This window comes from Babylonia areolata, chromosome 1 (genome assembly GCF_041734735.1).
Source record: "Babylonia areolata isolate BAREFJ2019XMU chromosome 1, ASM4173473v1, whole genome shotgun sequence".
Lineage (NCBI taxonomy): Eukaryota > Metazoa > Mollusca > Gastropoda > Neogastropoda > Buccinidae > Babylonia > Babylonia areolata.
The window spans coordinates 98,401,668-98,429,167 of record NC_134876.1 but is presented as its reverse complement, the minus strand read 5'-3'; the positions used below and the strand labels follow the sequence as shown (position 1 = coordinate 98,429,167).

Genomic DNA, 27,500 nt, shown 5'->3' with positions numbered 1-27,500 from the left:
CTGCACAACATTCACGAAATCTATGCGGCCAGCCTGTCTTGTGGCGTCACTCCCGAACATGTGGGTGTGGAGTTCTTGTTCCAGTTGTTCCACTGACTTGGGCTGTTCCTCTGCTGCACATTGTCTCCCTTTCTCACTGTGGGTCCCTGCACGATCCATGTCGCTGTCAGTGTGACTTGTGACGGTGACAGAAGCGGTGTGTTCAGCACGTGAACGGTACACACAGGCCGGGAGAGCACAGCGTTTGACATTGAGAGGGAGGAATGTTCATGTGTCATGGAAGACTCTCAACTAGCTGGAGAGCTGAACAGTCCTCAAGCTTGAGTAGTATTCTGCTGCACATGTGTGTGCGTGTGTGTGTGTGTTTGTGCAAGATATGTCACCATCTCACCAAAGCGGAAAAAAAGATAAGTGTCCACTTTTTAAAGGCGCACCTCCCCCCCCCTCCTTTCTCTCTTTCTCTGTGAGTCTCCTGTGTAATGTAGTGGGTGCTACTCTTTCATATCAAATGATAAACCAACGTCCCCTGCGTTTATCGTACGTAAAAGAACCCATGTCAAGAGAGTTGTCCCTGGCAGAATTCGTTTGAGCAAAGTTATGTATACATGCAGACAACGACAACAACAAGAACAGCAAAAAGAAAAGAAGGAGAAAGAACAAGAAACATGAGTGACGCCGGATGAAGACGACTCTCCAAGGCGAGAAAGAGAGAGAGACAGAGACATCATTTTCATTCATTTTGCCCATCGCTCCTGGTGGAGCATAGGCCATCGACGACCCCTCGCCATCGCACTCTGTTCTGGGCTGTTCTGGCCATTCCAGTCCAGTTGGTCCCTTGCTGCTTCGGTATCTCGCCTCCAGCTGTTTCGAGGCCGGCCTCTCTTCCTCTTTCCCTGCGGGTTCCAGGTCAGGGCTTGGCGTGTGATGCTGGACGCTGGCTTCCTGAGGGTGTGTCCGATCCAGCCCCACTTCCTCCGCAATATCTGCTTGGCCACTGGTTCCTGTCCCGCTCGCTCCCACAGATCTTCGTTTCGGATCTTCTCCTGCCATCGGATCTTGTAGATGCGCCTCAGACAGGTGTTGAAGAATGTCTGAATTTTCTGCTGCATCGTCTGTGTTGTCCGCCATGTCTCGCATCCGTAGAGCAGAATTGACTTCACATTGGAGTTGAAGATGCGGAGTTTGGTTTTCATACTGATTGCTCCAGATGCCCAGATGTTCTTGAGCATGATGAAAGCTGTTCTTGCCTTGCCGATTCTGGCTGTGACGTCTCGGTCCGTGCCTCCCTGTCGGTCAACCACGCTTCCCAAGTAGACAAAAGACTCCACCTCCCTGATGGGCTCTCCACCGACTGTGACTGGAGTGTTGGCAGTGGTGTTGATCTTCATCAGCTCGGTCTTCTTCTTGTTGATCTTGAGCCCTGTCCTGGCTGACGTGGTCTTGTCCTGCATCTGGCTGTGGTTGTGTGACAGGAGCGCCAGGTCGTCAGCGAAGTCGAGATCGTCCAGCTGTGTCCAGAGTGTCCACTGTATACCGTTGTTCCTGCCTGTTGTAGTGGTCTTCACGATCCAGTCGATGACCAGGAGGAAGAGGAACGGTGACAGCAGGCACTCTTGACGAACTCCGGTCTTCACCTCGAAACTTTCGGACAGCTGGCCTGCGTGGGCAATCCTGCAGCTCATGTCCTGGTAGGTGCAACGGATGAGGGAGATGATCTTCTCTGGGACTCCGTAGTGCCTCAGCAGCTTCCACAGCGTCTCTCTGTCCACACTGTCGAAGGCCTTCTCATAATCTATGAAGTTGATGTAGAGGGGGGAGTTCCACTCCAGCGACTGCTCCACGATGATGCGCAGGTTGGCGATCTGGTCGGCACAGGATTTGTTCCGCCGGAAGCCTGCCTGCTGGTCTCGGAGCTTGGGGTCGACGGCCTCTTTCATCCTTTCCAGTAGAACTCTGTTGAGAACCTTGCCTGGCGTTGACAGGAGCATGATCCCTCGGTAGTTGCTGCAGTCCCTGAGGTCTCCTTTCTTCGGCAGCTTGATGATGATTCCTTCTTTCCACTGGGCCGGTACCTCCTCCTTCTCCCAGATCTTGCTGAAGAGGCTGTATAGCATATTGACAGCTATTTCCGTGTCTGCTTTGATGGCTTCTGCTGGTATCTCGTCTGGCCCTGCAGCCTTCCCATTTCTCAGAGTCATGATGGCCTTCTTGATCTCTACCTTTGAGGGTTTGTCGCAGCTGATGGGCAGTTCTGTCTCTGCAGGTGGAATGTCTGGTGGTGCATCAGGGGCGGGGTGGTTCAGCAGCTCCCTGAAGTGTTCTGCCCATCGTTTCATCTGTTCCTCGGTTGTTGTCAGTGGGTTCCCGTTCTTATCCTTCACTGGCTTGTCGGTCTGCTGGAACTTGCCTGTCAACTTCTTGGTCACCAGGTACAGGTCCTTCAGGTTCCCTTGTCCGGCTGCTGCCTCTGCTTGACTGGCCAGGTCGTCGATGTAGTCCCTCTTGTCCTTCTTGATGCTCCTCTTTACATCTCTGTCGCTGCTGTGTACTCTTCCTGTGCCTTTGCCTTAGTTGCTCTTGTTCTGCTCGTGTTCAGCGAAGTTTTCTTCTCTTTCCTTGTTTCCAGCTTGTGGATGGTGTTGGCAGAGATCCATTCCTTGTGCTGAGTTTTCTTCTTGCCAAGGACCTCTTCACATGTATCGTGCCAGAGCTTCTTGCTGTGTTCCCACTGTGTCTCGATGTCCATCTCACCGTCTTCTATCAGCTCTTGTAGTGGCTGGAACCTGTTGGAAAGGCTGGTCTGGAATGCTGCTTGTGTGTCTTTGTTTCTGAGCAGTCCAACATTGTACCTTGTCCGTGTGTTGTTGGCGTTGGTGAATCCCTTGAGGCGAAGTCTCACTGTCGTCGTAAGAAGGTGGTGGTCTGATGACCCATCAGCTCCTCTCATCACTCGTACATCCTGCCATGATCTCCTGAACTTGCGGCTAATGCAGATGTGGTCGATCTGGTTCTCCGTGACGTGGTTCGGGGATCTCCATGTGGTCTTGTGGATGCGCTTGTGTGGGAAGATACTTCCTCCTATCACCAGCTGGTTCAGGGCGCACAGGTCTGCAAAGCGCTCACCATTCTCATTCATCTGTCCCAGTCCGTGTGTCCCCATGGTGTCCTCATAGCCGGTGTTGTCCCTTCCGATCTTGGCGTTGAAATCTCCCATCAGTTGGGTTATGTCTTTGGCTCCTCTTCTGTCTATCACTGTCTGTAGTTGTTGGTAGATTTCATACAGAAAACGGAATGGGAAGCCCAGAGTGGCATAAGGCAATGCGCAACTTTCAGATTAAAAAACTCACATGGTCATAATGCCCGGGACATGCAGGTGTTAAGGGAAATGAGCGAGCTGACAGACTTGCTGGTAACGCAACACCAACGAGCGGCCTACATCTAGGAAAATCGGAAATCCTCAGAAAAGTCAAAGAATATCAAAAAGAACAGGTACAAGGCCATCACACCATCGATCGCCTCAAAGAAATAAAAGCAGAGAGAGGGAGTCGCCGTAAGTCTAACATGAAAGGTAGAGCACGATGCTTTGCTAATCAAACAAATATCGGCATCATTTCAAAACCAACATTGCGCAAATTTCTTCAAAACGGAACAGAGTCTCTGTGGGCTTTTCCAAATACAATAGACTGAGCAACACACTAGACGCCACGTTCTTGGCATCAGAGATCTTTTCCCATCCCTCTTGCGGCCAATCAGTGGCAGTCTCTGTGCGTGTGTGTATGTGTGTGTTTGTGTGCCTGTGTGGGTCTGTATTTTTGAGTGCGTTTGTGCATGCGCGAGAGTGTAAGTGTACACAAGTGTCAGTAGAGTTCTGTGCACGTGCGTGTGTGTGTGTGTGTGTGTGTGTGTGTGTGTGTGTGTGTGAGGGGGAGGTGGGGGTGCGGGGGGAGGTGGGGTAGAGGATGAGGTATGTGAGTGTATGCATGCCTACACTGTGGGAGCAACAGGATATTGGAACGTATATATATATATATATCTTTGTACATATGTGTGTGGAGATATGGGCATATGTGTGTGCGCTTGTACAAGTAAGTGTTCATCTGTGTGTGTGTGTGTGTGTGTGTGTGTGTGTGTGTGTGTGTGTGTGTGCCGTGGAAGCTGTGATACGTAGACTAGAAATGAGTGTGTGGAGGAGGGGGGTAGAGGAGGTGCAGGGTAATGTGTGTGGTGTGTGTATGTGTGTGTGTTGGAGCTCATGTACGTTTATATGTATTTGACTGTGCTTTCATATCTGTGAAACTGCATGTTCGGTGCATATCTGTTATGCATGTGTGGGTGTATATGTGAATGTGTGTCTTCATGTTTTACATCTTTTTTTCTTCTTTTTTTTCATTATAGTTATTATTTGTTATTTATTTATTTATTTGTGTAAGCTTACCTATCATTTATTCACCTTTTTTTTTCTTCCTCAAGGCCTGACTAAGCGCGTTGGGTTACGCTGCTGGTCAGGCATCTGTTTGGCAGATGTGGTGTAGCGTATATGGATTTGTCCGAACGCAGTGACGCCTCCTTGAGCTACTGAAACTGAAACTGAAACTGTTGGTAGAAGTCATCTTTCTTCTCTTCTTCCGCATCATTGGTGGGAGCATACCACTGGATGATGTTCAGCCTGATGTCATTCTTCTTGGTGGTAAACTTGGCTGTGATGATGCGGGAGTTGACAGGTTCCCAGCCGATGAGTGCCCCCTGTGCCTCTGGTGCCAGCATCAGGGCCACACCCTCAGTGTGGGGGGCTCCATCCTCTGTGTGTCCTGAATACAGCAGTTGCTCTCCAGATGAAAGTCTCATCTGTCCTGACTGTGGCCACCTTGTCTCACTCAATCCTAGCACTCCGATCTTGTAGTTTTTCATCTCTCTTGCTACTTGGATGGTTCTTCCTGTTTCATACATCGTCCTGATGTTCCATGTGGCTACTCGCGTTGTTGTCCTGGGTGTCAGAAGGGGTGTCAGCCTTGCAGCTTCCTTTCGGCTTTCACTGCACCGCGTCGTAAGTCTCTGGGACGGAGACCCTTCCTTGCCCAGGTGAATGTTTTGGTTCTTTGTCGTCGATGCTTCTGTAACTGGTCTTTTTTACAGGCAGGGTAGTTAACCCTACGCAAACCCCTTTATCCTCCGGGCGAGGTGGTCCTGCCTTAGTCGCCTCTTACGACATGCATGGCAGGGCAGTGGGTCTATTCTATCAGTGCCCAACCCACAAGGCTAGAGACAGAGACAGAGCATCACGAATTTCACAGAGAGACGGAGACACAGCATCACGAATTTCACAGAGAGACAGAGACAGAGCATCACGAATTTCACAGAGAGAGACAGAGACAGAGCATCACGAATTTCACAGAGAGAGACAGAGACAGAGCATCACGAATTTCACAGAGAGAGACAGAGACAGAGCATCACGAATTTCACAGAGAGAGACAGAGACAGAAACAGAGCATCACGAATTTCACAGAGAGACAGAGAGAGTTAATTGTTCGTTTTAGATTCAGTTACAAAGTTTCAAAGCGGGCGGCCTGATCAGTACATACCTACCTTACTCCACTCCTGTTTTGAAACAACAAACCCACAGCAGATGCCTGACCCACACACCCACAGCAGATGCCCCACAAACCCACAGCAGATGCCTGACCTACACACAAACCCACAGCAGATGCCTGACCTCACACAAACCCAACACCCCGGTCAGGCCTTGAGAGCTCACCCCAGGTTTTTGGAGACCGTTATCGTCAAATGAAATATTAGAAAATCAAACAAAATGAACAAATAACGTCAATACATTCAAATACGAAAAAAAAGAGAGACAATATTATCCTTATACGCGCTTCTCAGGCCTTGAGTGCATGCATAATATATTTGTGTACCTATCAGAGTGGAGTACTTTTACAGAATTTTGCCTGAGGACAACACTATTGTTACCATGGGTTCTTTTTCAATGCGCCATGTGCATGCTGCATAATCTCGGTTCATCGTGTCATCCGAATGACAAGACGCTCAGTTTGATTTTCCTGCCAAACTCGGGGAGAAAGGGCGAGAGCGGGATTCGAACTCAGACCCTCACGGACACTCTGTATTGGCAGATAGGCGTCTTAACCATTGTGCCACCTTGCTCCCAACTGACTCCAGCGACACCTGCCCGCCAGGTGCAGGTGATGGTGAACACCTTGCTGCAGCGTGGCGCCAACCCGTCAGTGTGTGACGGGGAGTGGCAGACCCCCCTGCACCACGCCACCAGGAGGGCCTTCAAGGGGGTGGTCAGCAAGCTGTTGGACAATGACGCCCTGCCCCACTCCAGGGACAAGGCCGGCCACATGCCGCTGCACATCGCCATCCACAACAGTGCTGACGACATCGGGGCCTTGCTGCTGGCCTTCATGCCCAACACCGCGTGAGTGTGGCTGTGGGATCGGTGGGTGTGTTGTCTCAGTTGTCTTGTCCTGTCACGTGTCGCCTTGTCAGGTATTGTGTTTCTGGTCTGGTATTGTGTTGTATTCATTGTATTGTCCTGTCTTGTCTGGTTTGGTTTTGTGTTGTGTTCTGTTCAAAAAAGATATACATCTGTCTCTTTTTCTGTCTGTATGTCTGTTTCCCGCTTAGGGTGCGCCGCGCGCGTTTATATGCATGTGTGTGAGAGAGCGCTTGCTTGCTTCTGTGTGTGTGTGTGTGTGTGTGTGTGAGCTGAAGGGGGGTGGGGAAGGTGAGTCTCTGTATCTGCTGGTCGGTCTGTCTTTCACCCACATACAGACAGAAGGCAGAGACAGCACATATACAGACAGTAAGAGAGATGATTTTGGATTTGCGTATTGTTCGTCACAAAGAAAGAGAGAGAGAGGAGTGGGGGAGGGGGGGGGGGGGGCGGAGTGGGGGCGGCACCATGACGAAATGAAGCGTTGGACTTCAGATCAGGGTTCGGGGATCCGTTCCGGCATGGTGTTGTGTTCTTGGGAAAGTCTCTTCACTCCAACTTTCCGCACTCCACCCAGGTGTGAATGGTACCTGACTTCCTCACTCCACCCAGGTGTGAATGGTACCTGACTTCCTCACTCCACCCAGGTGTGAATGGTACCTGACTTTCTCACTTCACCCAGGTGTGAATGGTACCTGACTTCCTCACTTCACCCAGGTGTGAATGGTACCTGACTTCCTCACTCCACCCAGGTGTGAATGGTACCTGACTTCCTCACTCCATCCAGGTGTGAATGGTACCTGACTTCCTCACTTCACCCAGGTGTGAATGGTACCTGACTTCCGCACTCCACCCAGGTGTGAATGGTACCTGACTTCCTCACTCCATCCAGGTGTGGATGGTACCTGACTTCCTCACTTCACCCAGGTGTGAATGGTACCTGACTTCCTCACTTCACCCAGGTGTGAATGGTACCTGACTTCCTCACTCCATCCAGGTGTGGATGGTACGTGACTTCGGTCAGGGAAGGTTAAATCGGGTGAAGGAGAGAACTGGGCCCCGCCTTCCTATGCCGAGTGGACACAGTGGGTGTAAATTCATTGTCCATAACGGGCAATGGGACCTTAACTGAACCTTTTTTTTTCTGTTGATGTGACAGGGTGCGACCGCTGTTCATCCGGCAGAACGACAAACCGGCAGAACTGTGTCTGCACGACCTCATCAAACAGAACATGCAGGTCAGACCAGTTACACTGATAATGTACAGCTATAGAGTGTGTGTGGTATCGTGCAGCGGTGTCCCAAAAGGGATTCCTTCTTCTTCTTCGTCGTGTTCTTTTTGTTCTTGTTCTTCCTGTTGTTGTTCGTCCCCTGCTTTAGTGGACTGCAGTTCTCACGTTCACGCACATGTATGAATGGGCTTTTACGTGTATGACCGTTTTGATCCCTTCATTGAGGCAGCAATACGGGGATGTGCATGTTTAATATGTTCACGTTGTCATAACCCAACGAACGCTGACATGGATTACAGGATCTATAACGTGCGCGTTTGATCTTCTTCGTGAATATACAAACGAAGGGGGTTCAGGCACTAGCAGGTCTGCACGTATGTTGACCCGGGAGATTGGAAAAAAAAAAATCTCCATCCTTAACATATCAAGTGCCGTCACCAGGATTCGAACCTGGGCCCCTCAGATCCAAAGTCCTACAACCACGTGGCTGTTGCGTCCGTCGGATTGCGTTTAAATTTATTCTCTTTTAGATTGCAGGACCTCATAAAGTTTATATCACTGTGTGTGTGTGTGTGTGTGTGTGTGTGTGTGTGTGTGTGTGTGTGTGTACGCATGTGCACGGGCTTGCAAAATATTACTCCATCTTTTTTCTCTCTATTTTTTTCCACTCGGAACAGCAAACTGCGCTTGCAGTGCTGGACTGCATGATTGATCCGATTGGTCAGAGTGGTCACGTGAGAGTGCATTATCACGTGCTGGAAGCAGACGAGAATGGCAGAGCTCCCAATCATGATGAGTTCATCCCTACCTCCAAGTCCTGTCTGCACCTGATATCACAGGGAGGGTATAAGGTACGTGAGAACAATGTCGTGTTATGTGTGCAATTTCTGTTTTAGTATCCTAATATCTCGGATCTGTTCAAACGAACGTTTTCGTGCAGGTATCGAAAAATGAAATGCTGCATGTCTGTCGCCCTTCTGATCAAGAGTTTGGCTTGAAAACGACGCTAAATGACTCATATCATGAACATAAACCGACACTTGTTGAATCATATCGCCATGATTTTTGTTTACCTTTGCCATCGCTGAGGGTTATGAACGGAAAGAGCGGCTCTCTGATTCGTACAGACAGACTGAAAACATCATTGCAGACGATTTTGTGGATCTGGCAGAATACTTGCACTTAGGTGTCGCGACAAAATCCATATAAAAAAATGAAACAATAACCAATTGCAATATCGCTTCAACTGTTAACAAAAGTTACCGGTAAATTGCTATGTGAATTTATGAATCTAAATTAGAAAGTTATTTTATATTTGTTATAAAGACCAGTTGCTCTTGGTGTCTGTCTGTCAGTATGTGTCTATATCTGTCTCTCTGTTTCTCTATTAGTGTTTATCCGTCCCTCTGTCTCTGCTTGTGCTTGTACTGTATTTGTGTATATGCGGATGCCAGAGAGAGAGAGAGAGAGAGAGAGAGAGAGAGAGAGCATCGTTTTGTTCAGTGACAAAAGAAATCCAAAACTGAATATATTCCATACAAAAATGTTGAATAACGAAAGAACATTTCCATTGCATATGTTCGGTACAATAAAGTTATACAACGAAATAACTTTTCCGTGCAGTGTGTTGTACTGTTTTTTTTTTCAGAATTACGTGAACCACGACGTGGTACGACTGCTGATCAGAAGAAAGTGGAAAGAGTTCGCTCGATTTCGCTTTCAGTAAGCAGTTTTCTGATCTGCTGAACTTTCCTCGTTCCCCCCAAACCCCCACCCCCACCCCTCCCCACCATCTGTCTCCCTCTGTCTCTGTCTGTCTCTCAGTTCCTTTCTTTCATTCATTAATTAATTCATTCATTTATTCATTCTTTCTTTCTTCATTCCTACGTTTCTCTGTCTGTCTGTCTGTCTCTCTCTCATGTAGGTGAGAGTCATGAAACACAGGTCAATAAGAAACCCAGCACGTGTACCTACTGCGACAGGTGTGGCTGATTCGTCGCCTGCTGTTGATCGACAGGTGGTCGATACGCCTGCCCTGCCCCCGTCAGTGAGTGGGCGTTAGTTTTCGACAAGAATCTTACAAACAGTTAAACACAATGGCAAGTATCTCATAAACACAAATAAACACACGATTAACTGAACAGACACTTCAAGTGAAAACAAAAGTTAATGGACGGTACGTTTTGTTCACATAGTGTTCGCCAAAGGCTAGCGTCTTTCCAATCCTCATGCCCCATGCCTGTGTTTTGTCCGGTCTTTCTTCCCCTGAGTCTCTTCACACCCAGCTGTATGATTACCCCAGCGTTCCTGCTCTTCAGATCAGTTTTCCCAATAACATCTTTGTGTTCCCCGACTCCGTGTTCCCCCAAGTCTATGTTTGTGTAGTTTGTGGTCCGCAGGTCCATCGTCGCTCAGGTGTGTGTCCTCAAAGGTCTGTGTCTCTGATTCCTGTGTTCTGTCAGGTTTGTGTAATTCGGTGTATGGAGAGACTTTGTATTGCAGAAACCCGAGCTTTGACGCACAACCGACAGACCTGGACTATTCCGGTGATAGTTCTTCCATGTGGCGCCCCAGTGACCCTTCACAGAGTTCAGGGAGAATACGAAATGTATGCAGTCCCACAAGGTTATGCTCTGGGACAGCGCTCTCCATACGGGTGCATAGACAACACTTCATGAAACACACACCTCGATAATACAGTCTTGGGGGTAGATGACGTGTTTCAGGGCAGAAACCATAAACCTGGAGGAACCTAAACTCTGAAGAACATAAATTATGGACATGGAAGAATACGAACTCTGGGACACATATCTTGGAGACTCCCGTTTAGGCAACCAACGACGCGGACACACGCAATTAGTGTTTTTCATTTGACATATGTTGCACTGCAGCAGTTAGCTTGCACATGTTTACTGCTGCCCGTGTCTGATCCGTTGACCTGTGTAAGATGTAAGCATACATCTGTGTGGTCTGAATCGCTGTCGCTATGTGCACGTGCAGAATCAACTGCTTCCTCTTCATCCTGACCCAGATGTGCCTTGGCTTCTGTGCCGTGGTGGCCACCGTAACCCCTGACCCCACTGTGTACAGTGGACCGTTACATATAACCCGGGCAGTGCTGGAGGTATGGTCAGTTGCTGCTGTCATCATGACACTTCTGCTGGAGCTCAACCAGATGAGAAAGTAAGTGTGTTCAGTCAGTAGTGATTGCTTTGTTGTAACAACCCAGTCTATTTATGGACTTTGATAGTAACATTGACAGAAGTATAAATGAATATGCGATTCTCTGTCTGAATTTAGTATTATCCTGTGTCTGTTGCCAAGCGAGTGGTTGAACATGCTACTTACACATGCACACTCACATGTGCTAAAGATTAAATTTGTCCAGCCTGCCACTGCACTTCCTATTTTAAACTTTGATTTCTAAATTCTAAGAGTGCTATATTCTTCTGAAAAAAAAGTTGATCATATGATTCTAGCAGTATTAAACGATATTTTTATAAGCTTCAAATAGAACAAATTACATCATGGTATCAAGATGTCGTTTTTTCCCAAACAGTAAATAATCAGTAGGGGGTGCCGCAGCAGAATCGGTCAGGCGTTGAACTTCTGATGCAGTGTTCACCAGTGATCAGGGTTCGAGGCCCCGTTTCGGCATGGTGTTGTGTCCTTGGGAAAGGCACTTTACTCCCATTTCCTTCACTCCACCCTGGTGTGAACGGGTACCTGACCAGTCAGGGAGGCTGAAATAGCGGAAGGAGAGGACTGGGCCCCGCTTTCAGATGCCGAGTCCAAGACACAGTGAATGTGAATTCACTCCCCTGATTGTCGTGGAAAGCTGTGGTACCTTTAACCTTTTTACAAACTATATTAAACGATTGTATTACAAGCTTCTGAAGGAGCAGGTTACTTTATGTTATCAATATCTACACCCTGTGGTAGACAATCAACACGATTTCACTGGGAATTCATTCATCGTTCTCCATGCAGACATCGGGTGGATTACTTCAAGGACCAGTTCAACTGGATCGACCTGCTGTCCTCTCTCTTCCTGCTGACGGTGGTGGCTCTACGCTGGACTCACCGCAACGAGCAGTGGCCTTTCTTCAGCGTCGGCTTCCTTCTCTGGACCCTGCGCATCTTCAAGTACGCTGCCGTCTTCAGGTAGGACATGTCTATGTGAGGGTTTTTGTGTGGCATAACGTGCTGTGTAGCTGCCGTCTTCAGGTAGGACATGTCTATGTGAGGGTTTTTGTGTGGCATAACGTGCTGTGTAGCTGCCATCTTCAGGTAGGACATACCTCTCACTCTGACTGTAACACACACACACACACACACACACACACACACACACACACACACACACACTCTCTCTCTCTCTCTCTCTCTCTCTCTCTCTCACTCTGACTATAACACACACATACACAAACACACACACTCTCTCTCCCTGTCTCCCCCATCCCCCTCTCTCTCTTACATACACACACACACACACACTCTCTCTCTTTCTCTCTCTCACTCTGACCCTAACACACACACACACACACACTCTCTCTCTCTCTCTCCCTGTCTCCCCCCCCCCCACTCTCCATCTCTCTCACACACACACTGCAGCAAGGTTTAGTGTGACAGTGGTTTGACAGACAGACGGGGGCCTACGCCCAGATCCTGTGGCGGATCGTGGCCCACGACTTCCCGCAGTTCCTGGTGCTGTTTGCCATCATCCTCATCTCCTTCAGCGGCTCCTTCGTGCTGGCGCTGCGAGGGGAGGACTCCCTGCACGTGCACAACGAAACTAGGTGTGTGTGTGTGTGTGTGTGTGTGCGTGCGTGTGCGTTTGTGCGTGTGTTGTGTGTGTGTGTTCGTGCATGCGTGCGTGCATTCGTGCGTACGTGTGTTTGTGTGTTTATGCGAGATTGTGGTGAGTGTGTTGTTTGTGTGTGTGTGTGTGTGTGTGTGTGTGTGTGTGTGTAGGTGCGTGTGCGTTTGTGTGTGTGTTCGTGCATGCGTGCGTGCATGCGTGCGTACGTGTGTTTGTGTGTTTATGCGAGATTGTGGTGTGTGTGTGTGTGTGTGTGTGTGTGTACGTTTACGCATACTCGCTCGCGCGAGGTTGTGTGTGTTTGTGCGCGTGCAGTTCCTGGTGTCTGTATTTGTACAATGTTTGTACAAAGATTGTGTGGTAATCACTCTTCGGGAACAAAACCTTCATGATTTGTCTTTCAGCTCCTTTGGAGAAATCATGTTTACCGGGGTGAGAATTCTCATTGAGGGGCAACCAGTTGTGGATTACACCGGTCCCTACGGGTACAAGTAAGTAGAGTTCATCTTCTGGTGTGTATTCTTCTTGCGTTCATTCTGCAGTCCAAAGGTATAGCAGCAGCAAATTGAGTGATGAATGATCAATTTCTCCATTGCAACGGAAAGTCATTTACAGCTTTGTCTTTTGTAAAGAACTATGATTCTCAAAACTAGGAAGCAAGACTGCTCGTAGCGCTGTAGCCTTGGGGGCTAGTTGGTCTTTAGGAACCGTTCCAACACCGACTGTCTTAAAGCCTTCTTGGTTGAGAGAGTGGGGATGTAACTTGGGCAAGAGTCTTCCGACGATAATCAAATTCTAGCCCAGATAGTCGGCACAGCAGTTGCCTCCTCAGCTTTTCTGATGGTCATAGTCGGACATGACAGACTGTCACACACACACACGGCACTAAACTAATAATAATAAATAATAATGGGCATTTATGGCGCTTAATCTTACCAAAGCCCTAAGCGCTTACAAAAACAAAAATACATACAGGACAAGTATACTGAGACGAAACAGCACAGGCATCAAGGGACAGTCACCACTTCCACCACGATTTTGCCATTTTCTTATCACACACACACAACAGACGCACACGCAGAAGGGACACACAAACTGGAGAGGAATGAAATAGAGATGCAAGTCAGGATGTGAAAAGAAGATTTAAAGGATGACAGAGAAACCGAACTGCAGCAGAGGGAAAGAGGGAGCTTATTCCACGAGGACGGGGCCTGGAAAGAGAATGAGCGCTGGCCCGCGGTCTTGGTATTAAAGCGCGGGATACGGAGAAGGTGAGTGTCAGATGAGGAGCGCAACTGTCGCGATGGAGTGTACAGATGTAGAAGATCAGTAAGATAGGAAGGAGCGAGACCGTTCAGGGAGTTAAAGCACAGCAGAGACAGTTTACTCTGTCACACACACACGGCACTGAACTATACTGGCACTGTGTGTGACTGGCCAGAATTCTGTCACACACACATGGCACTGAACTATACAGACACTGTGTGTCACAGAGCACTGAACTACACGGGCATTATACTGGCCAGAACTCTGTCACACACACAGCACTGAACTACACGGGCACTGTGTGTCACAGAGCACTGAACTACACGGGCACTGTGACTGGCCAGAACTCTGTCACACACACAGCACTGAACTACACGGGCACTGTGACTGGCCAGAACTCTGTCACACATACAGCACTGAACTACACGGGCACTATACTGGCCAGAACTCTGTCACACACACAGCACTGAACTACACGGGCACTATACTGGCCAGAACTCTGTCACACACACAGCACTGAACTACACGGGCACTATACTGGCCAGAACTCTGTCACACACACACACAGCACTGAACTACACGGGCACTATACTGGCCAGAACTCTGTCACACACACGGCACTGAACTACACGGGCACTATACTGGCCAGAACTCTGTCACACACACACAGCACTGAACTACACGGGCACTGTGTGTCACAGAGCACTGAACTACACGGGCACTGTGACTGGCCAGAACTCTGTCACACACACAGCACTGAACTACACGGGCACTGTTGACTGGCCAGAACTCTGTCACACACACACGGCACTGAACTACACGGGTACTATACTGGCCAGAACTCTGTCACACACACACAGCACTGAACTACACGGGTACTATACTGGCCAGAACTCTGTCACACACACACAGCACTGAACTACACGGGCACAATACTGGCCAGAACTCTGTCACACACACGGCACTGAACTACACGGGCACTATACTGACCAGAACTCTGTCACACACACACGGCACTGAACTACACGGGCACTATACTGACCAGAACTCTGTCACACACACAGCACTGAACTACACGGGCACTGTGACTGGCCAGAACTCTGTCACACACACACAGCACTGAACTACACGGGCACTGTGACTGGCCAGAACTCTGTCACACACACAGCACTGAACTACACGGGCACTATACTGGCCAGAACTCTGTCACACACACACAGCACTGAACTACACGGGCACTGTGACTGGCCAGAACTCTGTCACACACACGGCACTGAACTACACGGGCACTGTTGACTGGCCAGAACTCTGTCACACACACACGGCACTGAACTACACGGGCACTATACTGGCCAGAACTCTGTCACACACACACAGCACTGAACTACACGGGCACTGTGACTGGCCAGAACTCTGTCACACACACACGGCACTGAACTACACGGGCACTATACTGGCCAGAACTCTGTCACACACACACGGCACTGAACTACACGGGCACTGTGACTGGCCAGAACTCTGTCACACACACGGCACTGAACTACACGGGCACTGTGACTGGCCAGAACTCTGTCACACACACACGGCACTGAACTACACGGGCACTGTGACTGGCCAGAACTGTGTCACACACACGGCACTGAACTACACGGGCACTATACTGGCCAGAACTCTGTCACACACACACACAGCACTGAACTATCCTGGCATGTGTGTGACTGGCAGAACTCTGAGCTGCATCTTGATGGTGGTGTTCCTGTTCACGTGCTGTGTGGTGCTGCTCAACATCCTCATCGCCCAGCTCAGCGACACCTACCAGCACGTGCAACGCGATGCTCAGCGAGGCCTGGAGCTCAACAGGGCCTGGATCATCGCCCGGGTGGAGCTCAACAGTGTCTACATTACTGGGAAGGTGTGTGTGTGTGTGAGTATGTGAGTTCATGTGTAGGGTGAAGCCCATCCGTGTCTACATCACTGGAAAGATTGTGTGTGTGTGTGTGTGTGTGTGTGTGTGTGTGTGTGTGTGTGTGACTGTGATGAATCAGAATGTAAATCATGTCAAATCATGTTGCTTTTAGCCCGGCCGACCCTCAGGGACTGGTTTAGGATTGAACTCCAGTCAGTGCTTGAATCGGAATCGGGTTTCATTTGACTTCTAACCCAGCAGGTTTACACGACATAGTCACAATGTCTCTACTGTATGTGTGCAATGTGTGTCAGCAAGGAACAAGCACCACTATTGTCTGTTTGGGGCCGGTCCCTGAATGGTACCCCAGGTGTGCTTCAGGGTCTGGAGTTCTACTTCGATTTGAGCTGTCTTTGGCCTTCCTCTCTAGAGTCTTACCTTCTGGTGTCCAGTGAAGGGCTGTCTGAGTGATGTTACCTTGCTCTCTAGCGTCTTAGCTTCTGGTGTCCAGTAAAGGGCTGTCTGAATGATGTTACCTTGCTCTCTAGCGTCTTACCTTCTGGTGTCCAGTGAAGGGCTGTCTGAGTGATGTTACCTTGCTCTCTAGCGTCTTACCTTCTGGTGTCCAGTAAAGGGCTGTCTGAGTGATGTTACCTTGCTCTCTAGCGTCTTAGCTTCTGGTGTCCAGTGAAGGGCTGTCTGAGTGATGTTACCTTGCTCTCTAGCGTCTTAGCTTCTGGTGTCCAGTGAAGGGCTGTCTGAGTGATGTTACCTTGCTCTCTAGCGTCTTAGCTTCTGGTGTCCAGTAAAGGGCTGTCTGAGTGATGTTACCTTGCTCTCTAGCGTCTTAGCTTCTGGTGTCCAGTAAAGGGCTGTCTGAATGATGTTACCTTGCTCTCTAGCGTCTTAGCTTCTGGTGTCCAGTAAAGGGCTGTCTGAGTGATGTTACCTTGCTCTCTAGCGTCTTAGCTTCTGGTGTCCAGTAAAGGGCTGTCTGAATGATGTTACCTTGCTCTCTAGCGTCTTAGCTTCTGGTGTCCAGTAAAGGGCTGTCTGAGTGATGTTACCTTGCTCTCTAGCGTCTTAGCTTCTGGTGTCCAGTGAAGGGCTGTCTGAGTGATGTTACCTTGCTCTCTAGCGTCTTACCTTCTGGTGTCCAGTAAAGGGCTGTCTGAGTGATGTTACCTTGCTCTCTAGCGTCTTAGCTTCTGGTGTCCAGTGAAGGGCTGTCTGGGTAAAGTGTTACCTTGCTGTCTGGCGTCTTACCTTCTGGTGTCCAGTGAAGGTCTGTCTAGGTAAAGTGCTACCTTCCTCTCTTGACTCTTGCGTCTACCGCCCGGTGTCCGAAGAAGGCTAAGTGACCCTGACCCTTTGACCCTTGCAGGGTTACCGTCAGTCGCGGTACCGGGAGGTGGAGGAGATGGGGAACCCCCTGGAGGTGCTGAAGAAGTGGGAGAGCGCCCCCCTGACGGAGACGAACAAGTACGTCAGGGACATCTGGGACAGCCTGGAGTCCCACAAACTGAACCTGCTCACCATCAAGAACAGGATGGCCCGTCAGGAGTACGCCCTCTGCAAGATCCAGTCAGTGTTCTGCGTGTGTGTGTGTGTGTGTGTTGTGTGTGTGTGTGTGAGCGTGTGTGTGTGTGTTTGTGTGTGTGTGTGTGTGTGTTAATTGGTATGTGTGTGAATGTGCGCTCGCCCGCACGCTTGTGTGTGTGTATATGTGTGCGTGCATGTATCTGTGTGGTGTTGACTGGTTTGTGTATGTGTGTGGTATGCGTGCGTGCGTGCGTGTGTGTGTGTGTGTGTTTGTATTTTGGTTGGTTGCTTGGTTGGTCGGTTGATGTGTGTTTATTGGGTGATTGGTGTGTGTGAGTGTGTAGATGCGTGTGGTGTGTGTGGGGGCGGTATGGGTGGGGAAGGGAGGACATTTCGCTTCATTTCAGTGGCCAGATATTCTCCCCCCCCCTCTCTCCCTCCCTCCCTCTCTCTCTCTCTCTCTCTCTCTCTCTTGATAGCTTCTTTTTTGCATGAAAGTCACGGAGCAAATTTTTTCGTTCTTTCTTTTTGTTTTCCTGTTTTTGTTCTTTCTCTCGTGGTTTAAAGAGAATTTAAGTGGTTGTCTCCCTTCACGTGTCAGAGGCCAGATGGACACACTGGTGGACCTGATGACCCGGATGACCAAGCCGACGGACAGCACACAGGCCGTGACCTCTGACCTGGCCATGATGGCCGAGGAAGACCTTCCTGAGGCGCTGGCTGACGGACCGCCACACTTCCAGTAAAATAGAAAAAAAAAAACGACATCGAGAGAACCGGTGCAGCTTGTGCAGTATTATTGCTACTGATGCATGTATTGCGCCTATCTTCGGTCAGAGACAAAACAAACACGGAGTTATATGCACAACTGGCGGCCGACCTGCGTGGATCCGACTGACAGTTTTAGGCGGTCATCTTTAGTGTCCTGTTTTATGCAGTCAGGCTTCAGTCATACGCACACACTGACATGTATATCGGAGTGGGTTTTACTACAAATTTTGCCGTGGACAACTGCCTTACAGCCATGGGTTCTATTACACTCGCAAAGTGCATTCTTCGTACGCAGCATAGCAAATATTAAGAATAATAATGATGATAATGAAGTGTTCATATTACACTGAATCTTGTGAAGAGACAAATTGAAGTGCTTACACAAGCACACTTCGCTCTGATACTGAGAGATTAAAGATAGAGCTCACAAAAACATCAAAGTAGAAAGGCAGAGAAACTGTAGACCAGCAAGAAGGAGGAGAGTGAGTTGGGTGGCACTATTTAGTAAACGGGTAGGTTATAAGGCCAGATTTGAAAGTGCTGAGCTCCGATTTGACGAAGCGAAAGAGGGAGCTCATTCCAAATGCAAGGTTCATGGAACGGAGAAGGAGCCACGGCCGACTGTGGAGTGTAGGAATCTGGGGACGAGCACACATAGTGGACCTGAAGCTGAGTGTAAACCAGGCAGTGTGTGGATCGATATCCACTGACCCCAGCAAAAGGAGAACTGGAATTGAAGACTGAACGCTGGCAGGTTGTTGATCGCTACGTGTTCTGCTGGGTGGATTATGTGAAATTCAACTCAAGAACTACAGAGTTGGTAGGACCTACTTTTTTCTGCCTTACAAACCAGGCTCTATTTTTTTCAAAAGCAAAGAAGTTGTAAGAATTTTTTTTTTAACGAAGCATTTTGACAAAGCCATACACCGACCACTGTGATGTAGATCTTTGTTGACACCCGACTCTTTTCTAAACATTTTCCTTATGTTAACACCAATTTAACACAAAATATAGTTTTGGTCCAACAACACACACACATTCCGAAGATCGACAACCACAGCCATTTCTTGCCCATGCAGAACTGCATACGTGTTCAGTTTCTGTCACTGTTTCTCAATGCTCAGTTTCTGTCACACTGTTTCTCTATGTTCAGTTTCTGTCACACTGTTTCTCTATGTTCAGTTTCTGTCACTGTTTCTCTATGTTCAGTTTCTGTCACACTGTTTCTCAATGCTCAGTTTCTGTCACACTGTTTCTCTGTGTTCAGTTTCTGTCACTGTTTCTCTATGTTCAGTTTCTGTCACACTGTTTCTCTATGTTCAGTTTCTGTCACACTCTATGTTCAGTTTCTGTCACACTGTTTCTCTGTGTTCAGTTTCTGTCACACTGTTTCTCTGTGTTCAGTTTATGTCACACTGTTTCTCTATGTTCAGTTTCTGTCACACTGTTTCTCTGTGTTCAGTTTATGTCACACTGTTTCTCTGTGTTCAGTTTCTGTCACACTGTTTCTCTATGTTCAGTTTCTGTCACACTGTTTCTCTGTGTTCAGTTTCTGTCACACTGTTTCTCTGTGTTCTGTTTCTGTCACACTGTTCCTCTGTGTTCTGTTTCTGTGTCACACTGTTTCTCTGTGTTCAGTTTATGTCACACACTGTTTCTCTGTGTTCAGTTTCTGTCACACTGTCTCTCTGTGTTCAGTTTCTGTCACACTGTTTCTCTGTGTTCAGTTTATGTCACACTGTTTCTCTGTGTTCAGTTCCTGTCACACTGTTCCTCTGTGTCCCCACAATCCCCTGCTCCCTTTTAAAATGTATGTACAATTTTTTACGTTCATCCGTTTTTGAGCAGTGTTGCATAAGTCATCGACTGAATACCGAATCTGTCTCTAATGTATTGGGAACTGAGGCGTTTTCGGGAGTACCTATCTGGTTTATTTCCAGAACGTGTCATTCAGGTGTGTGTGTGTATGTGTGTGTGTGTGTGTGTGTGTGTGTGTATGTGTGTGTTTCTTTCTCTGGAATCTGCCTGGCCGGTGTTGCTGGCAGTCTACTCTGTTGTGAACCCTGTGCTGGTTTTTCTCAAGGCTTCAGGAAACAAACGGAAATTTTACTGCAGCTGGAGGAGGGAGAGAAAACCGGAAGAGAGAAAAACAAAGGACAGTAAAGGAGAGAAAGAGAATATGAGAGAGAATATGAGAGAAAGAGAATATGTTGAACTCATGCTGTGTCAGTTCAGATGGAAGACCGGATGTCTGTGAATTGTTTTGAAGAAAGGGGCGCTCACTGTCACAACCTTTCGTATGTATTACATGTCACCCCCACAGAACAAAAACCGTGAAGCTGAAACTGTGTGGTCCCCACCAAACCATTTTTCAACGCCAATCAGATCTTGCCATCGTGAATGAAGAATTCCACAAAAGACAGGCAAGAACCCTTTTTAGTTACTGAATCTTCTGAATGTTGTGTGAATCGTTTGCTGAAAGTGGCCCATTTTTTATTCTTATTTAACTCATTTGCTTTTTACGTATCTTTCATTTTATCTATGTTTAATGTATTTACTCGTTTTTTATATTAGATTATTTTATGCTAATGTTTTATATAAACCTGTTGTGAGAAGTTCCCAAGATCTGACCAGCTTGGGTTTGTCTGTGTGTTTAGCATCTGGTCTTTTGAAAAAAGTCTTTAAGCAGATAATTTTTTGATGGAGTATATAGGCAACGGGGTCAGTCCCCAGACTTTGACACTTCCTTCCAACTGAAACCGAGTGAATCGTCATGAAGTCAGCCACTGATAAGGGGATTGTGCCATAGCGTGTCCCAAAGACTTTCTGTTGATGCTGCAGATAAACACTTTTAGGGTCTCTGATAACAATACAGCTTCAGTGACCGTGAATGAATCGTGTCAGTGACAGAGCACATGAGCTGATGTATGGATCATGGCCAGAGTGAAAGACATTGTTGATTGTTGCATGTCTTGTCTTTTCTTTGATGTCTTTCGCAGTGGTAAGGCGCGCGCGCACATGATTAAATTTTATGGTTATTTGTTTGCTTTTAACTCTTCTTTGTTTTTAACGCCTACCCAATGTCTACTCTCTCTGTATGTCCAATGTGCCTTTCGTGTACTTACTGTACGCAATTTGACTGTGGGATCGATTATATCAAAGTGTTTGCAAGAGTATATTTGAATGAAAGCTGTTCCAAAAGTATCTACACTTGTGTGTGTGTGTGCGCGCGTGCGCGTGCGTGTGAGAGAGAGAGGGAGAGAAAATTATCAGAATGCACTTGTATTTTGGGTGAGTTTTGACAAGGAAAATACAAAAACAGTTGTATTAACGACCACATACTGTTCTTGTTACAAGTCTGATTGCTTGTGATGGCTTTCGTTATTTGATGAAAAATTATAGTGTATTCGTTAATGGACCAACACACACAGGCCATGACAAAGACACACTTATGCATACTTACAACAAGGAACACAAAAAAATCATTACTCATTAAAAACATTTATTTGCAGGAACTCTCAACTCTTCTACTGTTTCGCTCAGTGATGTGCCTTTAATTAGGCAAAAGCATGGTGGTTCATATAATTCAGTGCCTTGGAAAGCAAGAGAATTTTGTTTCCGTTATCTCACTGTATCGACAATGATTAAATTTTTGTCAATGAATGCACACAAACCAAAAGTAGATCATCTATATATATTACACATGCCACGAGATCCAACAATCATTCACTGATAGCGAAACAAGTACAAAATGATAAAACACAACAAAGAAAACGGTGTATCACAGACAGAGGTTTTGCTAACATGCTATAAATGGTATTTACATAAAAGTTTTCACTTTTGTAAACAAAGCCAATACTGTAAATTCTGGTCAGTCTGACACTAGAAATGTCGATTTTTAAAAGCACTTTTTGGATGTTCAAATTGCTGATAGGGCTCGTTTCCGAAAGCGAAATGGGATCAGCAGGGGCGGTAATTCAGGCGATTCCAGCCAAACCATCCATAAGACAGAAGGCATCAGCAGTATGAACGTTCTGTTTACACTAACGACCCAATGTGCGATTGTAAAGCAGACACACAAACATACATTTAGCACACACAAACCACAAAAATCGTAATAATACTGTTTCATGAAATTTATGTAATATGTAAAAAGTGCGTTTGGTGTAGAATAAATATTAGAACAGGCTGTGGACAGTTCTACAGCAGCAATGTATTCAAATTGTACAAACTACACGTAAGCCGGGTTTGCGGTACAGGGATATGAACGATATTGTTTCCAAACCTTTGCTCATGTACAGGGCACTTGGACTGAAACAGTTATGACTTCGAAAGGACACATTGGGTGACAACAGAGGCTATGGATGAAATATGTATGTTAAAAAAGAATTAGACATCAAGAATAGTTTTAAAAACTAAAAAAAATGTGCCCAACTGGCTTACAATAAATTTTGTTATTCTTTGGAGTAACTGGAGAAGAAATAACACACACAAGACCATATGTTGTGGCTATCTTCTCAAAATGGAAAACAGAAACAAACTATGCGTCACACAGCTCAGAAATTCAAGCGTAGATGAAATCACACAATTCTAGGATCGAACCACTTAGCTTTAGCCTAAATTTCAAACAATGAAATAGTTCAGAGAAAAAGCTACACTGATCAACGGAGTACTAAGCTGAAGACACACAAAAATGTCACCACTGAGTCCCAGACAAAGAAATGCAGCAGTTGGATGTTCCATGACTTTCCTCGCTGATGGGAATAGTCAAACAGCAGTGGACGGACTGGTTTGTTAATCTTATCTTTTTAAGTCCAGAGAGTGTTTCGCCCAGAAAAACAGAAAGAAGCAACAAGAAAGAAGAGGAGGTAATCAAAAGAAAAGGAAGAAGAGCGCTTAAAGGGAGACGACGCGTGGTGACATGGGGAAGGTCTTGCGCATGGCCAGACACTTCTCGCGGTCGATGAAGAGCGAGTTGTTCTTGACGGCCAGGTCGGCCTCCAGAGCGGCCTTGGTCCTCAGCAGCTGCTGCAGGGCGTTCTCCGAGTCCCTCAGCTTGGCCTGCAGGGCCTCCACCGTTTCCGTGATCTCTCCAACCTCCTCCACCAGTCTGCAACACGACAGTCAGGGCAGGGAGTCAGTGCTGATGTCTGGTGTGTGTGTGTGTGTGTGTGTGTGTGTGCAGTGCATGCATGGGCTTTACTGCTGAAGATGTCAGCTTTGAGTTTGTATGAAAGTGCACAGGCTTCACAGCCAACTGTAACGTATGACACAGATACTTACAAACGCACGGCAAGGTGGACTCAGTGAATCAAGTTCTAATCCTTGTACTCTATCTGTGTGTGTGTGTGTGTGTGTGTGTGTGTGTGTGTGTGTGTTCTGACCACACTCTGTGACTCGTGCAGACACCCGACCAAAACATGCAAGAGCTGCCGAAAGGCTGCGTCACATATGGAAGCACAGAGCATTACACACACACACACACACTCACTGTGACATGCGTGCGCTTGACAGACAGACAGATAGACAGACAGACGCACAAACACACACACACACACACACACACACACACACACACTGTGACATGCGCGCACACACACAGACCTGTGCTGCACGGGGTCACGGCACAGCTCCACGTTAGGACGACGGGTACGGATGTCCAGACGGGTGTGGGCCACCTGCATGGGAGCCTGCTTGTCCTGGATGGACTTCTTCAGCAGCTCGATGTTCTTCTCCATGTCGAAGATCTCCTGCAGCACCTGCACACACACATCGCCAAAGTCTGAACGGTTGCAGCTAATTGGCGGGAGGGTGTGCATGCAGCCCGCTTTCGTGTTACTCGCAGAGCACTTAGTGTTGGGTTTTTTTTTCAGTGACACATCGACATCACATGCAGACATTCTTTTCTTGATTTATCCCAAGATATATGTCTGTACTGCTTTATAAAGCAACACGATCACAAACAGCAAACTGAATTATGATTTGTTCATGATATATAATTCACTTCTGACGGAGTTTTTCCAAGTTGGTGGTAGGCGTTTACAGGGCCACCCCTGCACAGTTTTTAAAACAAACTTGGGGTAGGCGTTTACGTGATACTAGTAGCAATTAGTGTAATACTTTGTTTGGATAGTTACGAGAAGGCGAAGTGATGGAGGTACTGAACTGAGACATGGACGGTAAAAAGCGAATCAGGAAGCCGTGGGTTGCCAGAACTTAAACCACGACCCACTCTCGGTCCAGCCACATTACTTTGACCTTTGACCTATTCCAAGTCTACCCACATTACTTTGACCTTTTCCAAGTCTACCCACAAGGCAGCGGGGCCATTTCCCCCGGCAAGACTCGTGGAGGGCGGGTTCTCTCTACCCGTGCAGGTCCAATGAAGGGCCTATCCACTGCCCTCCCCTGAAGGATTGATAAGCTGACTCATAAAAGATCGATCAATCGTGCCGGCACAACAAAACAAGGGGACAAAAATCGAGCTCTCTTGTGAAAGAGATTGAGTGTTTTCTCCCTTCATACTGCCTCCTTTCGACAACTGGCAGATGAGGTATCATGTAAGTTTGATTTTTTTTTTTTTTTTAAATTATAAAAAAAGGAGAAGAACCAAGAAAGAAAAAAGATTAATGAATGGCAGTTATAAGAACTGATACCAGACAAGGTAATGGGCAGAAGCAGCCTTCTCACGCCCGTTATGCCGTGCTTCATTCTAATCAACATTCGGCAATAGCTTTATCATATTCTGCTTTAGGCATACTGCCTTCGACCATACTTACTAAGTTGTCTGAGAAGTGGTTAAAAAATTTTTTAGCCAGCATTTTTCCCCTCAAAATATGTAATCGTGGCGCTAAAAGAAGCTGGTATGTATCGAGTGTTGTGCGATCTCTAAAGTCATCAATCTTTTCCTCAGTGCCTGGTGCAACCAATGATGTCAAATTAAGGCACCCATAACCTTTTATGGTCATTGAGGCGGTGATTTCATATTCATTAAGGTTCGGCATAGGAAGGTCGGGCCTAATCCTCTGCTTCAGCTGCTCTGACCTTCCACAGCCGAAATCAGACTGGCCCTCTATTCACTTCTGGCCGAGTGAACCAACAAAAAAAGTACAGTGCATTTCTCAAGCATACATCACCATGCCAAAACGGGGCGGCTTCGAACTCTAATCCCTGGTGAACAGTGGATCAGGAGTGACGCCCAACTGATTCTGCCACAGTGCTCCCCGCTTAGCAGGCACTGCAGTCGTTTCAAAGTAACGGGGCTGTTCTAGATGGACTAAGACTTAGTCTGTTTCAAAGAATTGCTGTAAAATAAAGTATTTAAAAAAATAAAGATTTTGTATTTCATGCCCTCGCAGCCTTGACAAGCAAATGAGTCTGTGCCCGAGCACTGACAACCAGGGAAAGAAACATGTCTTGAGAGACAAAGACCGACTGATTACGAACCTTAGACAGATGCGTCTGCAGTCTGTTCCTGGCGTCTGTGGACTCCTGGATGCGCTGGTTGAGGGCCACGTTGACCGAGTTCCACTGGTTCCACATCTCGTTGGCGCAGGCGTTCAGCACGCTCTCGATCTCGTTGCGCATCTGCTTGGAGGCGGCGCGCTCGCTCTGAGACCGCTGCACGTTGTCGTTGCTGAAGCGAGCCCAGGTCTCCGGCACAGACACTCTGTCATGGGACAGGGCGGGGTCTGGTTACATCGACTGAACCATCACCGGGTTCCTAGGGTTTGCCTGGTGGGTTGAGCTGACTGAATGAGTGGTGTGATGGTCAATCTGCATGGTTTCAGTTTTCTGTTTCAATGGGGCATCAAAGAGTGTGGACTGACCCGTTTTATGTTTGCTGCACCACTTGTGCAAATCTGGATGGATGGGTGGTTAGGTTGGTGGCTGGTGCTGGCTAGTCAGTGATTGGCTGTTTAGCTGACGGGCTGACTGGACATATGGATGGACTGACTGATTGAATGACTAATTGCTCCACTATTGTATCTTCTCAAAATCTAAAATTCTGCATTCAAGCGTACTGTGGTATTTGTTGAAGCACCGATGCATACATCATAAAACACAATGGTAACATCTTATATTGGTACTGGAGTATCTTAGACTCGATCTACAATCAGTAAGGTTATGTCAAACAACAGCCATTTCGGGTGTTGTTGTTTTTGTTTTTTTAAGTTTGTTAAATGACTATAAACAGGTTTTTTCTCATTCTGTAAATGGCAAATACAAACACCAGTCCAAAGCAGAATCACTTTTCAAGAGCCACAATGACCTAGGATAACACAAGCTCAAGACATGCATTCTGAAAGATAAATCTTAATGTTCAGAAAGTTTGCAAAGCAGACTTCTTGAAAATGGCATCCACATCACATTAATGGGAAAGTTGCGAATACACGACCTGAACAAAGCAACATCATGCAGCATGATAAGAGATAAAAAGACCAACAACATGCAGCTTGAACAAAACCTCAGATTATAACAATCAGTTCATGACAATATAAATAATGCTCATCAATCAATTCTTTAAAACAAAAAAACATGATATAAGTTGCTGGTTCTGCCATCTTAATTTTAATGAACAAATATGGGGGAGAGGGGAAGGTACAAAACCTGAAAACTGAAATAAGGATGTAGACATAAATCAGATAGAATATGTTTGGTATTCTCATGTTTAAGGGAACGTAGTTAGTAATGATAGTAATGAGTAGTTAGTAATGAGTACAGTAGTTGTTATTTCACCAAACGTCTCAAATTTCTGCATACCTTACCATTCACACGGTTCAAGTCGTGATCAAAGGTCATGTGTGCAAGAAGAGGACTAGACTATAATATATATATATATTTTAAAATAGTAATGAAAGAAATACTTTGTGTGGTTCTTTTTGATTTGTTATGAACAACTGATGTTCACAGGGGAAAAAATAAATAGGCAATCAAACAATAAGCCGCAAGCATATCTGGCTGCCGCAGTACTCTTGTCAGTGCTGCAAAACATCGTCATGGCCAGACTTTACTTCAGCTTGTCCAGTGAATACTGGATCAAAGTTCATCATTTACGTACAGCCGAGGTATGTCACGGCTTGTCCAGTGTATACTGGATTAAAGTTATCATCGGCATCTCTCACACATCCCCTGTCTGCCGTCGCGCCAAGTGGAACATCCAACGTGTGAAGGCTTAAGGATCAACCTACACGAGATAATTCTTAACTGTGCGTGCCGTCAAACAATTGTTATCAGATTATTGCACGTGCAGTGAACCAGTCATTACGTACCTTTGTAAGTGCAGAAAAAATTGGTAGTAAAGAAAAGTACAAGCCAGTTTTATCATTTAATAATGAACTGGGTTTTTTTTTTCTCGTTTCTTTTTTTTTCTTTTCTTTTTTTTTCTCTTTTTTTCAGTGACACTCTGTTGACCATCTGAGATCTTAATGCGAGCCGAATGAATGTATGAAAGTCTAGCCGGTGCGGATATCAAAGCCCTATAACATACAAGACAGAAAACACTGC

At 46.9% G+C, this 27,500-nt stretch overlaps 2 protein-coding genes across 3 annotated transcripts in view; one reads left to right on the top strand and one right to left on the bottom strand.

Moving 5' to 3' along the window:
* LOC143290100 (transient receptor potential cation channel subfamily V member 1-like) overlaps positions 1-21,197 on the top strand; it is a 41,386-nt gene extending 20,189 nt beyond the window's left edge. Inside the window, exons 5-15 of the mRNA XM_076599392.1 lie at positions 6,192-6,436; positions 7,614-7,692; positions 8,364-8,537; positions 9,335-9,408; positions 10,687-10,869; positions 11,677-11,850; positions 12,330-12,485; positions 12,913-12,999; positions 15,500-15,686; positions 17,065-17,264; positions 17,824-21,197. Coding sequence (XP_076455507.1) covers positions 6,192-6,436; positions 7,614-7,692; positions 8,364-8,537; positions 9,335-9,408; positions 10,687-10,869; positions 11,677-11,850; positions 12,330-12,485; positions 12,913-12,999; positions 15,500-15,686; positions 17,065-17,264; positions 17,824-17,968 — 1,704 coding nt within the window. The 3' untranslated portion in view covers positions 17,969-21,197. The remainder of the gene's footprint in view (positions 1-6,191; positions 6,437-7,613; positions 7,693-8,363; positions 8,538-9,334; positions 9,409-10,686; positions 10,870-11,676; positions 11,851-12,329; positions 12,486-12,912; positions 13,000-15,499; positions 15,687-17,064; positions 17,265-17,823) is intronic.
* Positions 21,198-21,478: 281 nt separating this feature from the next.
* The window catches only part of LOC143290072 (tektin-3-like), a 14,458-nt gene continuing 8,436 nt past the window's right edge, over positions 21,479-27,500 (bottom strand). For both annotated transcript variants that reach the window (XM_076599373.1, XM_076599365.1), the window contains exons 5-7: positions 25,440-25,662; positions 23,598-23,752; positions 21,479-23,103 (exon numbers count right to left, since the gene is read on the bottom strand). In XM_076599373.1, coding sequence (XP_076455488.1) covers positions 22,890-23,103; positions 23,598-23,752; positions 25,440-25,662 — 592 coding nt within the window. In that variant the 3' untranslated portion in view covers positions 21,479-22,889. The remainder of the gene's footprint in view (positions 23,104-23,597; positions 23,753-25,439; positions 25,663-27,500) is intronic.